General features: G+C 40.4%; 1 protein-coding gene across 6 annotated transcripts in view; it reads left to right on the top strand.

The window, feature by feature from the left end:
- The window catches only part of SLC39A10 (solute carrier family 39 member 10), a 102,594-nt gene that overhangs the window by 62,965 nt on the left and 23,948 nt on the right, over nucleotides 1–15,681 (top strand). For all 6 annotated transcript variants that reach the window (XM_039493858.1, XM_039493855.1, XM_039493857.1 and 3 more), the window contains exons 2-3: nucleotides 10,316–11,386; nucleotides 14,461–14,668. In XM_039493858.1, the coding sequence (XP_039349792.1) occupies nucleotides 10,325–11,386; nucleotides 14,461–14,668 (1,270 nt within the window). In that variant the 5' untranslated portion in view covers nucleotides 10,316–10,324. The remainder of the gene's footprint in view (nucleotides 1–10,315; nucleotides 11,387–14,460; nucleotides 14,669–15,681) is intronic.

Below are 15,681 nucleotides of genomic sequence, written 5' to 3'. Positions count from 1 at the left end.
TATTTTTAAAATAAACCTATATTTAACTTAAGTTTAAAAAAAAAGTTATCAATCCAGATTGAACATACCTACTTCAATTTCTTTCAGACAGATTTTTCCATGGAGTATAATTTTTGCTGATGCTGACCAGTTTGATTTAGTCTACCAATTTACTACTGTTGTTTAAGCCATCTATTTTACTTTTCAGTTGGCATTAGTTAATGAAATTATAGGCTTATATACAGTAGGTGTAATCTGTAGGACTTTTCAGAAAGGCAGGACAGACAGACAATGATGTTTTGCATTTACCTTGGATAGCTTACAACGCTCATAATCAAGTGTTTTGTATTTTATAATAGCAAATAGCAAAATTACCATCAGATGCTACAGTTTACTTTAAACCATTGATTTAAAACACTTCTAAAGATGATTTGCAAATGCATTTGACACACACGAGAACTGTAGAAAACTGTGGTATGCTCTAAATAATAAGGGGAAATAATTAAGGGACAAAAAATAAACAGAAAATCCCTTCCTGTTTTTTAAAAGAAAATCCATGATATCCAGGCCTTTCTGATTTGCTGTTTGCTACTTGGCGTGACATCTCAACAAGATCTTTACTGTTTTCTGTTATCCTGAAACTGTAGTAGAGAAGAGTCTACCTATGGAATAATAAAAAAGTTTAGAATAATAGAACGCAGTTAATGTTAAAGTTCTGGTATTCTTAAATATTTTTTGTTTAAAAAAGCTTTCAAATTATAATATTGTATTCAATATTGTAATAAATAGCACACATGCCACTCAAGTTATGATCAGACTCCAGCCTTTGCCAAGTTTCATGGTAAGTATGACATCAATGAAGAGCTTATGGGGATGTCTTTCAAAGCAGAAACTTGGTGATCCATAGTGTAAGTCATATGAAAACAAAAAGATAAGGCAGGGTTTTAAACATGGCAAATGTATGGAATATACCTTTGAAAGCTCCTGCTCACTTGGGGTATTTTTGCTCTAACACATTTGACTCATTTTTTAAATAATCTTGCCAATTATCTATCTTTAAAAAGAAGGAAATGAATTACGCATTGTACATGTTAATTATAACATGTCTTTATGTTCTGCTGAAACAAAAATACTTGAATTTTTGGATTTAATTTCTGTCCAAAATTGTCAGGAACAGCCTGTTGACCAGTACCTATTCAGTTATCATTGACTAAAATTATTAATGCCAGGCTTTGCACTGGGAACCACTGTCTGGTACTGTCAAAGTATTGGAGACTTAGTGGACAGGTGTCTTTCCCTAAAGAACTGGATTGAGTCACTAATAAAATTGTATGAAAATAGACTAGACATTTCATCTGGTCTTGGAGTAGGAGACAGAATCATGCAAAGTTGAGAGGAAAGCAGAATTTTTCCCCAAAGCGGAAAATAATGACTTAAGTAGGGAAGAGACAGAGTTAAGTGGCTCAGGGAGTAGAAGAGGAAATATTTCCATGCAGTTACCATGATGACATGGAATCAGTTCAGCACATAGCTTTGGGGAACCAAAATCCTTTAAAAAAACGTGATCATAGTGAAGGGAGAGGCAATTCATATCTGGCCTTTGGACTCTTATCATGGAGTCCTACCAGAAGCATTAAATGAATATACAGAATTGTAATTACTGTATAAGCCAGCCACTTACAGTGGATCAAATTACATGCAGAAGACTAGTCTAGAATAGATGCATCTAATTATCTTACAGATATTTCTTTGCAAATTTTTCATATAAGCTAACTAATCATAATTAAGGCTACGATTTAGGCACGGGTATTTTTAGTAAAGGTCAAGGACACGTTATGGGCATTAACCAAAAAGTCTAAAAATACCGCTAACTTAATCTGGGAGGGGTGTGGGGGGGTTGCTCCAGTGGTCGCTGCTGCTTATATATGTGGGGGCAGCCTGGGGCCCCACTGCCACCACACCCGGAAGGGCTCAGCTCAAGGCCTTGTCGCCACTGCTCATGCAGGGGGGTGGGGGAGGCGCATGGCCCCGCTGCCACTCCTCATGGGGGGGGTGCATGGCCCCGCTGCCACTCCTCCAGGTGGGGGGCAGCCCGGGGCCCCGCCACTGCTGCTCCTGGACCGGTGCCTGGGGCCACCAGAGCAGTAGCCAGTGCGGCTGGCCCCAGGACAACCCCAACTGCTCTGGTGGCCCTGGGGTCAGCCACACCAACCGCTGCAGCTGCGGAAGTCATGGAGGTCACAGAGTCCGTGACCTCCGTGAAAGACTCACAGCCTTAATCATAATGCATTGTCTAACATGCTTTTTCCAGCCAATCATGATGTGTGGCAATAGAATGTACAGTAACATGGTGATGGGCCCATGGAAAGTGCACATAGGTAGTTGCATAGTTAAAGAAATGCTCAACTTGAAAGTTTTTAAATTGACCGATAGATGCTCTGTTAGGATTTTCCCCAAACTATTTTTAAAAGAAAATTCTTTTTAAAAATGTGTGTAAGTTTCTTGCTTCACTGTTGATATTTATAGGGTTCATTTCAGAAAGGGAGATACTAACTATACAGGGAGAAACATTGAAATTCACCAGACCCAAAGTGCTCAGGTGCACAAAGTAAACACACTGAAAAATAGAGTTCTTTGCCATCTTTTGGCTACAGTAATCCTATGTGTTACAAGTAACTATAGTAGATATAACATTTTCAGATGATGACTTTTCAATTGTGTCCCTTCAAAGTTCTGTTTTCTGTTACTGATTATGGCAAGAAGTAACTTTTAAGTGAAGTTGCACTTGCATTGTGGGTGCATGGGGCAAAGAACTGAGGCCAGAATAAACACTTGCCTCATACAGTTCTAGTACAATCCTAAAATGGTAACCCTAAGGCTTTTTAAAATAATCTTCACTAAAATGGAGCTAGGAAGATTGAAGATATTTTACAGTAATCATATGGCCCTAGAGGTTGTCAGATATTGAGTTGAAATGAGTTGTGATTGATAAAGGTTTGCTACACAACTTTTGTAATAACCATCAGTCTCTACTTATAGGAGCTCCAGGGTGAAATAATGTGACTCTTGTAGGTTGTAAGTCATAGGCCTGGATGGCAGTGTGTGAGGAGGCTTTTTTAGTGCTTTGATAACCTGTAGAGAAGAAAGATGTCCCAGTAGTTATGATTAAGGTGTTAGTCTGGGATTCAGAAGACCTGGGTTCAGTTCTTTGCTCTGCCTAAAATTTCCTGTGATTTTAAGCAAGTCAGCTTCAGTTCCCTGTCTGGAAAATGGGGATAATAATACATCCTATCCCCACAGGGGTGCTGTGAGAATAAATACATTAAAAAGACTGAGACACTCAATACTATGATATAAAAGCCATATAAGTATCTAAATTATGACTTTAAAACTAATCTCAAAATATGTGGCAGTGATGGTGTTAATTTTTTTTAATAAGTAGTAGAACCTGAGAGTTACAAATACCTCAGGAATCGAGGTTGTTCATAACTCTGAAATGTTTGTAACTCTGAACAAAACATTATTCTGTCAAAAGCTTACAACTGAGCATTGACTTAATACAGCTTTGAAATTTTACTATGCAGAAAAATGCTGCTTTTAACCATCTTAATTTAAATAAAACAAGGACAGAAACAGTTTCCATACTTTGTCAAATCTTTTTATGAACTCCCTTTATTTTTTTAGTAGTTACATTTAACACAGTACTGTACTGTTTTTGCCTTTTTGTTTGTTTGTTTTTTTGTCTCTGCTGCTGTCTGTGTACTTCCAGTTCCAAATGAGGTGTGTGGTTGACAGGTTACAGTTCGTAGCTCTGAGGTTCTACTGTATATCTGTTGGAGCAACGAGGTAGTAGTGGTGGCTATAGCTTATACCTTTTAATTTGCAAACAGATATATAGATATATTGTACAGCATAATCATTAGGAACTTACTGGATCAAGGCCTAAAGTCCCATTTTCAAAAGTGATTTTTGCACGTAGGACCCTGAAGTCATTTTTGAAAAATTTTCCTGAAGTCATTGGTGCTAATCACTTAATTAAGTGCTTAGCTGGATCAGGGTCTTACTGACTGTACAGTTATACAAGAAAATTTATTTAGCACTTACAATCTGTAAGTCTTATGATATATAGATATAGATATATATGAAGGTTTTGGTAGTGTTTTTTATTCTTAAACTGCAGCAATGGAGGCATGTAAGAATTAAACACACGCCTAAGACAGTGCTGCCTTTCCAGTGAAATAATTCAACATGTACAACAGTTCCCACTACTGATGAGAAAATAAAAATATCTCCATTACTTTTTATAAGTAGTGGCAACATTCACGAGTCTAGTTTAGAATTGAGGAAAAAACTTTTTCTATAATCTTGAGTAGGAAACCCCTTTAGCATTTTTACTGATGTGGTAGTTTTCACATACTGTAGACATTCTGAAGTGACCATCTAACTCAAGGAACTGCTTTTAATCTGTATTGCTCTGTTAATTGATACAAATTATTTATTTACAGCACATATGTATTTATGGTTCACATTCTTAAATAAAACATACATGAGCACTAAGCTTTTAATGGAGCATTATAAGACACTAGAATATTGACACTTTTCACTTTCGAATGTTTCAGCACTATAAGGGCTACAAAAAAAGTATTCTTCCAAACACTATGTTAATTATTGTCTGGGGCTCCCAAGTATTTTCCTAATTAAACAAATATTCTTTTCCCACTTCACCAATTATTTCACCTCACCTTTTTAACTCCTCAGTTACACCTCCAAGTCCATCTGCTCATGCACAGAACCCACATTTGCCATACAAAATGGATAATTATGTCTGCTCAGAATTTTGTTCTTTTCTGGTAGCTGGCTTTACTCTTCATAAATTTTAGAGGTGGGGAGGTCGTCTCGTGACTGGTGTGCTGTAAAAGCAGGGTAAGTGCTAGATTCTCAAATGGTGTCGCTCCTTCTGATGACCTAGTGGTTTTTTTGTTTTGGGGGTTTTTTTTTGGAGTGGGTGGGAAAATTCCCAAAGTTAAGGGTAGGAAACTACAAACTTCACTTTTCCTTATCTGAAAGTATGAGTGCTCTATTAGGATCTAGAAATTTGACTAATTCCACGAGAGATAATTCCCGTCTGTTGGAGACAAAGCATCAATATTGTGACAGTTTTAACAGTGGTAATAGATATCTGTTTTACAGTACTCCTAACATGATCTTTGGGGCCATTTGGAAACTTTTGTTCATAATTTTACCAATTATCTCTATATAAGAATTAATAAATGAGCCTTGGAGTAGCCTTGTTTCTAGAGGAAGCTGGTAGTAAGACCAACCCCATAAATTATCCATTAATGACACTTGTGCAGTGCACATGTTGCTGTTTATATATGAAAGACTTTGAGACTCTAATGCTCAAATCAATATGCACAGCTGCTAGTGGAAGAAAGAACTTGAAACAATCAAAAGCATAGCTTGCAGTTATTGTATTGTTTGAGTGTAGCTCTAAGGGGGCCATATACTCAGTGGATTAATTACGGGTAATTTTTAGGTAGCTGGGGTAGTTTTCTTTAATTAAAATAAAATGTAACAATTTGGGCTAACAGATTGCTATCTGGGTTTATTTAAAATCAGTTTTCTTGTGTGCTGGGACACTTTGCCTTTCAAATACTTCACGTTTTAATCTTTTTAAATGTTCATGGCATGTTTAGTTATGCATAAATGCTTCCTACTTGTTCTAGGTTTTATCTGGTATTAACATAGGAAATACAACTTGGAACAATTAGTTAGTGGCCTGTTCTTGTGAAGTGCCCCTCCTACTGAATTGTAGGTCTTCAAATGAATGAGTATTACATAAATCCGCAACCAGTTTCACTGAAAACAAGGGCAGAAAATGCAGGAGAGAGGTGGGAAATAGAGTAAAATCAGATATTTAACTGTTTTTACATCTGTAGAAAATATTTTTTCTTAATGGTATATCCAAAAGTTTGTATCAGCCAAAGACTTCATAAACTAAACTAAAACTGTAAGTTGACTCATTTTAAATGAATTTCCTATAATAGTTTTCAGTAGTAGTGTATTCCTTTCTGTTTATAGTTTTTTCTTTAAAATCACTTGTCTTCAGAATAACTAAGCCCTGGTGTGATAGGAATTAATGGTTCTGTCTTTGTTATAAGTTTGACATTTAGGAAGTTGAAAATAAGATCCATATTTGTTTTTGAAGTGTCACCCTTAAGAATCCACTTAAAAGCCAAACAAGAACAGCAATGTGTAATCTGAATGTGTCGAGAAATTGCAATAGTAAGCTGTAGACTGACATTCATTACTGAAGTAGCTTCTAAATATTTTCCTTTTAAATTTAGACATTAAGATTTTTAATCTAAAACAATGTGTATATATAGTAATTATTAAAATTTGATTCCCCATCTCTCTTACCATGTGGAATGTCTCTGCTACTAAGCCAGATCCTTGGAATTGTATTGCCTATGCAATGACAAAACACAAATGGAAATAAAGGAGTGAGAACACACACAGTGGACTAGGTCATGGAGCAAACTCACTTAAACTGAATGTAAACAGTTGAAGTGAAATCAAGTTTCTAGTTCCTACTAAGTCATCATCTCTTTACAATTATAAGGGATTACCATTTTGATTGCTATGAGCAGTTTCCACAGTACTTTCTCTGTTTTTAAAGAGTCACAGTCAACTTTAAAAAACCACACTAACACTTTCTGCCTATGACTTCTATAACTGAAAAATATAGAAAACATTTATTTCAGTTTGTTTGCTTTGTGCATTTATTTAACATCACTATTTGTGCTGAGATCTTGGCTAGCAGGTAGCAACCTCTTTCAAGTCTTGTATAGTCCATTAAGAACATTGCAAGATCTTTGTTAATTTGGCATAGAATTGTAAATTTCATTTTAAAATGAATATTAACAAATGTATCTCTATTTTGTGTAAACTTGAATTTGTTTTTTAATAGAAAACTGTTTTCCTACTGATATCTGCTTATCCTACAATTATCTGTGCCTGTATTTCTCCTGTCCCTAAATCCCAATTTCCTTTTAGACAGCCATTCATAACAAATTATTTTTACTGTGGAGCCTAGGGACTTAATCATAAATAAATTGCTTGAGGAATCCTGTACTGAACAATTTAGAACCTCTACCCAGAGGACACAACCTAGGGTGTCATTGCCAATACAAAACTAGGGAGGGTGAGCCTACTCTGTGGGAGATGCCTAACACGTAATCACTTGTTACATTCCTGTACTCCAGGATAGGTGATGGAAACCAAATTTTATTTTATTCTGAACCTATTTTAGTTCATGTCAGCCTGAATCATAAGTTGTAATTTTGCAATCAGTGTTAATATTGTGTCTGTTTTGGAGGTGCCCAAGGACTCAGACAGGAACTCTCCATTGAGCTTCTTAACCCTATTTTGTCTCCCAATCTGTTCTCCCTCTCCTCTTCCTCTCCCCCCCCCCCCCATCTTGTGCCTTTATACTCCTGGGGAGATTTGCAGAGCAGTTTCAGTCAATTTTTCCATGTTGGAATAAGCTGGGTGCGCAGACAAACCCCTCCATCCCATTGAAATGTGTTAGAATTTATACATACTTTAGTATTGTAGCATTTTATATATATGAACATATGACTTTTGTGTGGGGCGTATAGAAGCTGGGATCGGAGCATATTTTCTTTGATTAAAATAGGGCCTGATGGTAAAAACAACAATTTAAAAAAAATTGAGAGCTGCTGCTGTAAATAGACTGAAAATTTGGAACAGAATAAATAATGTTTTTATGCTTGAGACTTGTAAGCTCCTCTCATCCATGTATTGAGACTTGTACATAATATTAATACTTCATTAGGAGTTTTATTTTTCAGTTGAGTATTTATTGATCCTGATTTTAAATAATTTTATGGTTGTTAATGCCAGGTGCTGGAATTTCAGAAATGAAGCAGATTTACATGGGTGATTTGGTGAGCTTGTATTGGCATCAGGTTATGATCACAGGTCACTTAAACTGTTTATCCTCTCTGAAAAAGGTACCAGTCAATACTAACCACCACCCTTAGAGATGCATGACTTGCATCATGTATTAGTAGCACTGTATGTGATAGTCACATGAAAAAGGTCACAAGGCTGGGGAAAGGATTATGATCATGCTTTAGACATTAATTTCCTTGTAGGAATATTTTAGTTTTGATCACATTTTAAAGAAAAGGGAGAGTTTTTGATGTCCCTTTGTGCTTTAATAGATAGATGGGCTCTGATTGTAAACAAGAAAAAAAATTCTAATCACAAAGAGCCTTCTGCATTAATAGACTTAAACAGGCTATTCTTTGTTAGACATTATCTTCAGTTGTATATTAAATTTTCAAAACAAATAATTATTGAGGGCTTTGTTGTTGTTTTTGCAAAGACTCCAACTTGACCAGAATGTGATTGACTGCCTCTTTTCATCTTTCCTTGTCCTCCATTCCCTCTATTGGCTCTATGCCTGCCTTTGCTGCCTGATCAAGACCTTGGATCTAATCTTCAAATTTAACAGGTCTTGACTACATTAGCGGGATTGGGCCAGATCATTAGTTGGTGTAAATCCATTTAAATCAATGGAGCTATGCTGATTTACTTCACCTGAGGATTTAGCCCACTCAGATACACGTGTGCTTCTCTGGCTCAAAGCAGATTACAAAGTCCAGAATGAAGCATGTGAGAACCAGAGGTTAAAGCTTTCTTGGTTAAAGGGTCGCAACTGTGAAATGAGCTTCTAAAGGAAATCACAGTAACGGCCATGCTACAAGCCTTCCTCTTTGAAAAAATCTTTCCACTATACCCAGAATGACATTTATAACAACTTATTTCTTCCCACGACTGTGGCCCCTCAATTCTTCCCCAAAACGAATACCCCAAGCAGAGCTTTCTGTAAACGGAGAGGGCAGAAGAGCCAAAGAAGCCTGCCAGAGGCATCCCTTTTGCCAGTATGTTAACCTGAGAAAGTGCTTGGACATCATTATTGTGGACACCAATACAAAACCTTAAATAGATGTGCGTATATATAGGGCATTAATGATGCTTTTAAATGATTCTATGAGTCAGAAAGTTGGCTATGTGAAAATTACCCATCTTATTGACAGATCTGATCTCTGTGGGTCAGATTCGTCCCAGTGCAGGGATGGGGTCAGAAGACAGATTGTTCCTCTCTAAGGGTTGCTGGAGGTGGTTCTGGGCATTTGACCAAATGACTTAAAAATTGATGGGTATTTGATTAAATGACAGAACATATTATCATTCTAGACAGGTGATGGAACAGTTGTTTTATAAAAATCCAACTACAATTTATTATGAAGTTCTTAACAAAATTTTATTAGAACCAAAATCTGGAATCCCATTCTAATGCAGAAGCATCTTCCTCACACATTTCCTTCAAACCCTATGTTTGTAGGTAGACTGGCATTATGTCAAAATTTTTGCTTCTAAAGCTGGAGCCACTGGGAGCTCTCATGAGGTTGAATCTTGACCTTTCATATCTGTGGGGCTGGGAGTGGGGTAGGAATGAGCTTTTTGGGGGATTTCTGTGCACATGTATGCTCTGCAGGAGGCCACCAGAATAATATCTTCAGTGTTTGCTGCATTGTGCTCTGGCAGGGCATGTCTTTATGTTCTGCAACTAGATGATGGAAAACTCAACTGTCAGGACTCCTATTCGCCACACTCCTTCTGTGGGCATGGAAGCTTTCAGCAGTACTTTTCCTTTCTTAGAACAAGGCAGAACAGAACTGGGACTTCTGTGTCAGTGCTATAAGGCTCATGACCAAGGTTTACCAGGACCACCTGGCTAAATTATTCTGTGGGCACTATCAACTAAAATGATCACTGTGGTTGCATACAACTTTGTATCTGTGCTGGTGGGTGCCCCATGTATCCTCATAAATGACAGTGAAACATATCCTGTGATGGAAGGTGCTATAGTATAGAGGTGCATTCATAAATATGTGCAATATAATTACTGTTTTTGTCATTTTTCATTATTTAAATGCAGATATTTTTCTTGAAACCTCATCACTGTATGGACGGTATAAAGACTTTGAATTTCTGCTATATATTAGTTTTCAAATAGCCTATAATAAAGTAGGCTCCACAAATATAAATACATGAGCAGAGGCTTTCATAGAAAATACTAGAGGGTGTGGGGGTGTTGTTTGTTTTTAGTTCATAATTTTATTGATTTAAAGCTTTTTTTATCAAAAATAAGGTTTACATACAGGTACAGAGATGGTTGCATTGGAAATATTTAAATTGCTTTTTTTTTCATTTTAAGTGTTTTCTTTTGTGTTTTTCATAGGAAACAGAGATGAAGGTACACATGCACTCAAAATTTTGCTTCATTTGTTTGCTGACATTTATCTTTCATCAATGCAACCATTGCCATGAAGATGGCCATGGCCCTAAAGAGAGCCATGTACCCAACCATAATGACTGTCAGACCTCGGAGGCACCATGCCTCCAGAATGGAGGAACAGAATCCTCACCAAGTAAACTTTCAGTGCTGGAAGCTGAAAATGAACAAAAATACTACATTGAAAAACTTTTTAACCATTATGGTCAAAATGGAAGATTGTCATTTTTTGGTCTTGAAAAACTGCTAACAAGCCTTGGTCTTGGAGAGTTAAAAGTAGTGGAGATTAATCATGAGGATATTGGCCATGATCATGTTTCCCACTTGGATGCTTTAGAAGTACAAGAAGGAAAGCATTCTCATTCTCATAACCATCCTCATTCTCATAGCCACTCAGGTCCAGAAAACCAAACTGTGAATGGTGTATCTACAAAGAGAAACTATAAATGTGACCCTGAAAAAGACACAATAGAGTCATCGGTGAAACCTGCCATTAAGCGTGTTCGTGACAACAATCGTCACCGCCACCACCATCAGCATCATCATCATCACCTTGACCATAATGGTACTCATCATACTCATAATGATTCAGTCAGTCAGAGTGAACATGGAGAGCCAAGCCATGAACCTTCAACAGAGACAAACACTACCCAAGAACAACCTGAGAGAAAACTACAGACACATAAGAACAGGCGAAAGGGAAAGAAATTCAGTGAGACTTCAGTAGATAATGCACAAGATTTTGCTCAAGACCATGATCCAGGTGATCAACATGAGCACAATCATGTTAATAAACGTGATCATGTACATGATGCATCTCATTCACATGTACGCATTCACAAACGCCATAATGACCAGGCCACCGGTCATAGACACCAAGATCCTACTCCTGGTAACGAGGATGGACATCGCCATACCAGCAAGCGTGAAGCTCCTCATAAACAGATTAGTGTAAGAAACATCTTTTCAACGCATAGTCACAAGGATCACAATGAGGATGAACATCAACGTGAAGAGGTGAGTATAAACCAGAACTGGTATGCACACAGTTATTATTGTGACATCGTAAGAAGAGTAGTATTCAGACAAAACTAGTACTAATAAATGGGTATGACTGTTATACACAATCTAAGTAACAGTATAAAAGCACTAAAGTTTACTACTACAGTTTTAGCTCAGCTGCATGATTTTCCATCCCCCGTTTTGTCTTTACTATATCTCCTCTGTCTCCACATTTATGAGATGCTTCAAATATCCTAAATCTTCATGCTAAGTATGTTACATTTCATATATTTAGAATGATTTTTTCTTATACAGGTTTCATAAATATCATTTTACATCTCCTCCTAAATCTCTTACATCTTTAATGATTTTCAAAGACCTTTTTGACATAGATGCTTTTCAGTCTCTACTCAACATGTCCCCAATTTCAATCTTTATGGTCATAAACTATGAGGATGAATTGAAGTAGATGTATCACTAAATAAAGTCTAGCTTCTATAGCAGGGGTCGGCAACCTATGGCATGCGTGCCAATTTTTAATGGCACACTGCTGCCTGCCGGGATTCCAGCGTGCCATTAAAAATCCTGCCCAGCCTGGCCCGCTCTGCTCTGCCTTCCACTCCCCCCGCGGGGGCAGGGAGCAGAAGCATAGGCGTGCGCACGAGGTGGGCAAATGCCCCCACTCTCCCGGCGAGGCAAGCCGCGGGGTCCACACTCCCGGGCCGGAGCGCCCGGCCGAGTGGAGCAAGCCGCCGGCCCCTCCCCCGCCTTCCTCCCCTTCCCTTGAGCCCTGCCGCCGTGTGCGCAGCGCTCTGGGGGCCGGGGCTGCGCACTCCCGCGGGGCAGTGTTTGGCTCCACAGGGAGGCAGACACGCTACCCATTTAACCAGAGCCAGGCTGTCGCGTGCGCAGTGCTCTGAAGGGCGGGGCTGCGCGCTCTGCTTGGAGCCTCATGGTAAGGGATCCGGGGCCAGTGGGGGTTGGATAAGGGGTGGGGGCAGTCGGGACAGGGAGCAGGGTGAGTTGCATAGGGGGTGGGATCCCGGGGGTGTGGTTAAGGGCAGGGGGTCTCTGGAGGGGGCAGTCAGGGAGCAGGGGGGTTGGATGGGGCATGGGAGTCCTGGGGTCTGTCAGGGGGCAGGGAGTGGATAGGGGTCAGGGCAGTCAGGGGACAGGGAGCAAGGAGGGTCCGGGGGGGCAGTTAGGGTGGGGGGGGTCCCTGGAGTGGGTGGTCAGTGGACAAGGAGCTGGGGGGGGGTTGTATGAGTCGGGAGTTCTGGGGGTCCTGTCAGGAGGCAGGAGTGTGGAGAGGGGTTTGCGGCAGGCAGGGAGCAGGGGGGGTTGTATGGGTCGGGAATTCTGGGGGTCCTGTAAGGGGGCAGAGAGCGGTTGGATAGGCATGGGAGTCCCAGGGGTCTGTCTAGGGGCGGGGGTGTGGATAAGGGTCAGGGCAGTCAGGGGACAGTAGGGGATAGGGTCCTGGGGGGCAGTCAGGGGACAAGGAGCAGGGAGGCTTAGATAGGGGGTGGGGTTCTGGGGGGCAGTTAGGGGCAAGGGTCCCAGGAGGGGGTAGTCAGGGGACAATGAGCGGGGGGGGTTGGGGGTTATGAGGGGTGCAGTCACTCTGCCCTGAGCCCCGACCCCCCCCACAGCCCTGAGCCCCGCACCCCCCACCCCCTGCAGGCCCCTGCCCTGAGCCCTGTACCTCCCTCATACACACCCAGCCCTCTGCTTGACTCCTTCACCCCCCGCACCACAACCCCAGTCCTGACTCTGGCATCCCCACACATATCCAGCCCCCCCTCTGCCCTGACACCTGCACCCCCTTCACATGCCCCCAGCCCTCTGCCCTGACTCTTGCACACACACCCCACATCGTCACCCCATGCACCCCCAACATCCCCACCCCCACCCTGAGCACCAAACGGGAGCTCTTGCACCACCACCCCCACATTCCCACCTGCACCCCTTGCATCAAATGCGAGCTGCCCAGGTAAGTGCCCCACACCCAAACCTCCTGCCCCGACCCTGAGCCTTCCTCATTCTAGCTCCTGGCCAGACCCTTCGCCCCCAACCCCTGTGCTCAGTGCACTCTCATCCTCAGCTCAGTGCAGAGAGAGGAAGAGAAGGTAGGTACCCACTGTATGTGGGCAAGGCCAGGACTCCAGACTGGCAGCGGGCTGAGCGGATCTGGCAGCCAGGATCCCGGCTGGCAGGAGCCAGCGGATGGAACCCCTGAGCGGCAGTGGGCTGAGTCGCTCAGCCCACTGCCGGTCTGGGGTCCCAGCTGCCGGCCCCGCACAGCCCGCTGCCGGTCTGGGGTTCTGGGTGCTGGACCTTTGCCAGCCGGGGTCCCAGCCGCAGGCCCCGCTCAGCCCACTGCCGGCCTAGGTGAACAGAACCCCAGACCAGCAGCGGGCTGAGCGGGCAGGTGGCATAAGATCAACATTTTAATTTCATTTTAAATGAAGCTTCTTAAACATTTTGAAAACCTTGTTTATTTTACAATACAACATTAGTTTAGTTATATAATATATATAGACTTATAGAGAGAGACCTTCTAAAAAACAGTATTACCGGCACGCGAAACCTTAAATTAGAGTGAATAAATGAGGACTCGGCACAGCACTTCTGAAAGGTTGCCGACCCCTGTTCTATACTATATAGTGTATAGTTGTCTCTTCATACTCCTTCCCATTTTCATTTTTGCTTCTTTACCTCTCTCCAAAGGCCATTATCTCTTCATTCCCATTAATCCTCGATGTTAATCTTTCTCCTTTAACTCTCAAATTTTTTTTTATTGATTTAAAGTACTAAACAGAACAATTCAATAAGGACTGCATAATCAATTTTAGGATTACATTTAAAGTGAAAACATCTAACGTGCAGCAGGGAGTTGTTTTTTTCCCTGTTTAGTATACATCTGTGTTTCAAAGGTGACATGTTATTGGTCAGTATTTCTCCCTTTTCTGTGCAAACCTTCAGAATGAATTTCTAAGCAGCAAACAAACTCTTTAATTTTCTACAGCTGCATATTCTTTAGTGAAATCACTACTACATGTTTAATTTGTTGCATAAATTGCTTTCAGTGTTTAAATGTCACTCAACTACTGCGGTACTATGGTCTTGGAACCAACTCTCCAATATCTCCTGACTTGTTTACGTACCTGTGCCCTGCATTGCTATATCAGATTGACAGAAGACTTTGTATTGAGCATTATGATAATTTGCTGGTTGAAGACTTGAAGAAAGATAAAAATGAAGCAGCTACAAATAAGGATAAAATAGGTGCATCAGGTAAGATAGTATCCATTGCTCTTAGAGAATGTTATGACTCTGTTATTTATTTGATTTGTATTATCGTAGTGCCTACAAGCCCTGGTCATGGACCCAGGACCCCATTGTGCTAAGTGCTATACAAACTCAGAAAAAAAGATAAATCTGTACATAGGGAATTCAGTGTTTGGGGTTTTTTTAATTAGTGTTTCATTTTATTTGAATATTAATTCATATGACTTAAGGGAGATTTCACAGTAAAAGAATGGTTGAAACTTGACAACTGATCTTGTTTTGTAAATTAAAATTGAGATAAATACACTCTCAGACTTAGGGGAAGTAGCAGTTGAGAGGAAATGTGGTGGAGTGCAGCTGTGTTCTCTTGCTGCCATGATAAATTCATCCCCCCCCCCCCAATATACCCTTATATTGGGGCACGAGGGTGTCTAGGGCGCATGTGCGGTGCAGTGGACATTGCTGATGGGAAAATCTCTGATCAGTAGCGTACAGGCGTATGCACACCCTGGTGTGGTGCACGCATAGGGGGACACATCTCAAAGAACTCCAGGTACTGTACAAGGAAAGTAACCTCTCCTTCTGCTTCAGTTCTAGCATTGATCTTATTTTGCAAAATCAACAATTTTGGTGTAGCAAGCTAAGAGAATTTAATTGATGGTTTCTGGTTACAGTTTATACTTCTGTGATTTAATATCATTTCATAGTATCAAAATAAAATGTTTTTCATTTCATTTCACGGCTGCTGTTTTTGTAATACATGTTGGAGAATTCCCCAATGAGATTCCTCAAAGGCATTTTTTTTTTAAATTCTTCATTTTACCTTGAGAAAAAAACAATATAGGCTTTTCTTCCCTTTTTTTGAAGTTAAGCTAATTAGCCTTTTTCTAATGGTTTTTAAACTTTAAAGTTGTACTCCATTGTTTTGATGTCCTAACAAGGATTGTCTTTTTAATTAGGGTTTACTGTGGCCATTACCCATATAGTCTAATGGAACTGTAGTGTCTCCAGTAGGCATA

Source organism: Mauremys reevesii, linkage group 11 (genome assembly GCF_016161935.1).
Source record: "Mauremys reevesii isolate NIE-2019 linkage group 11, ASM1616193v1, whole genome shotgun sequence".
Lineage (NCBI taxonomy): Eukaryota > Metazoa > Chordata > Testudines > Geoemydidae > Mauremys > Mauremys reevesii.
This window is presented reverse-complemented; position numbering and strand designations above follow the sequence as displayed.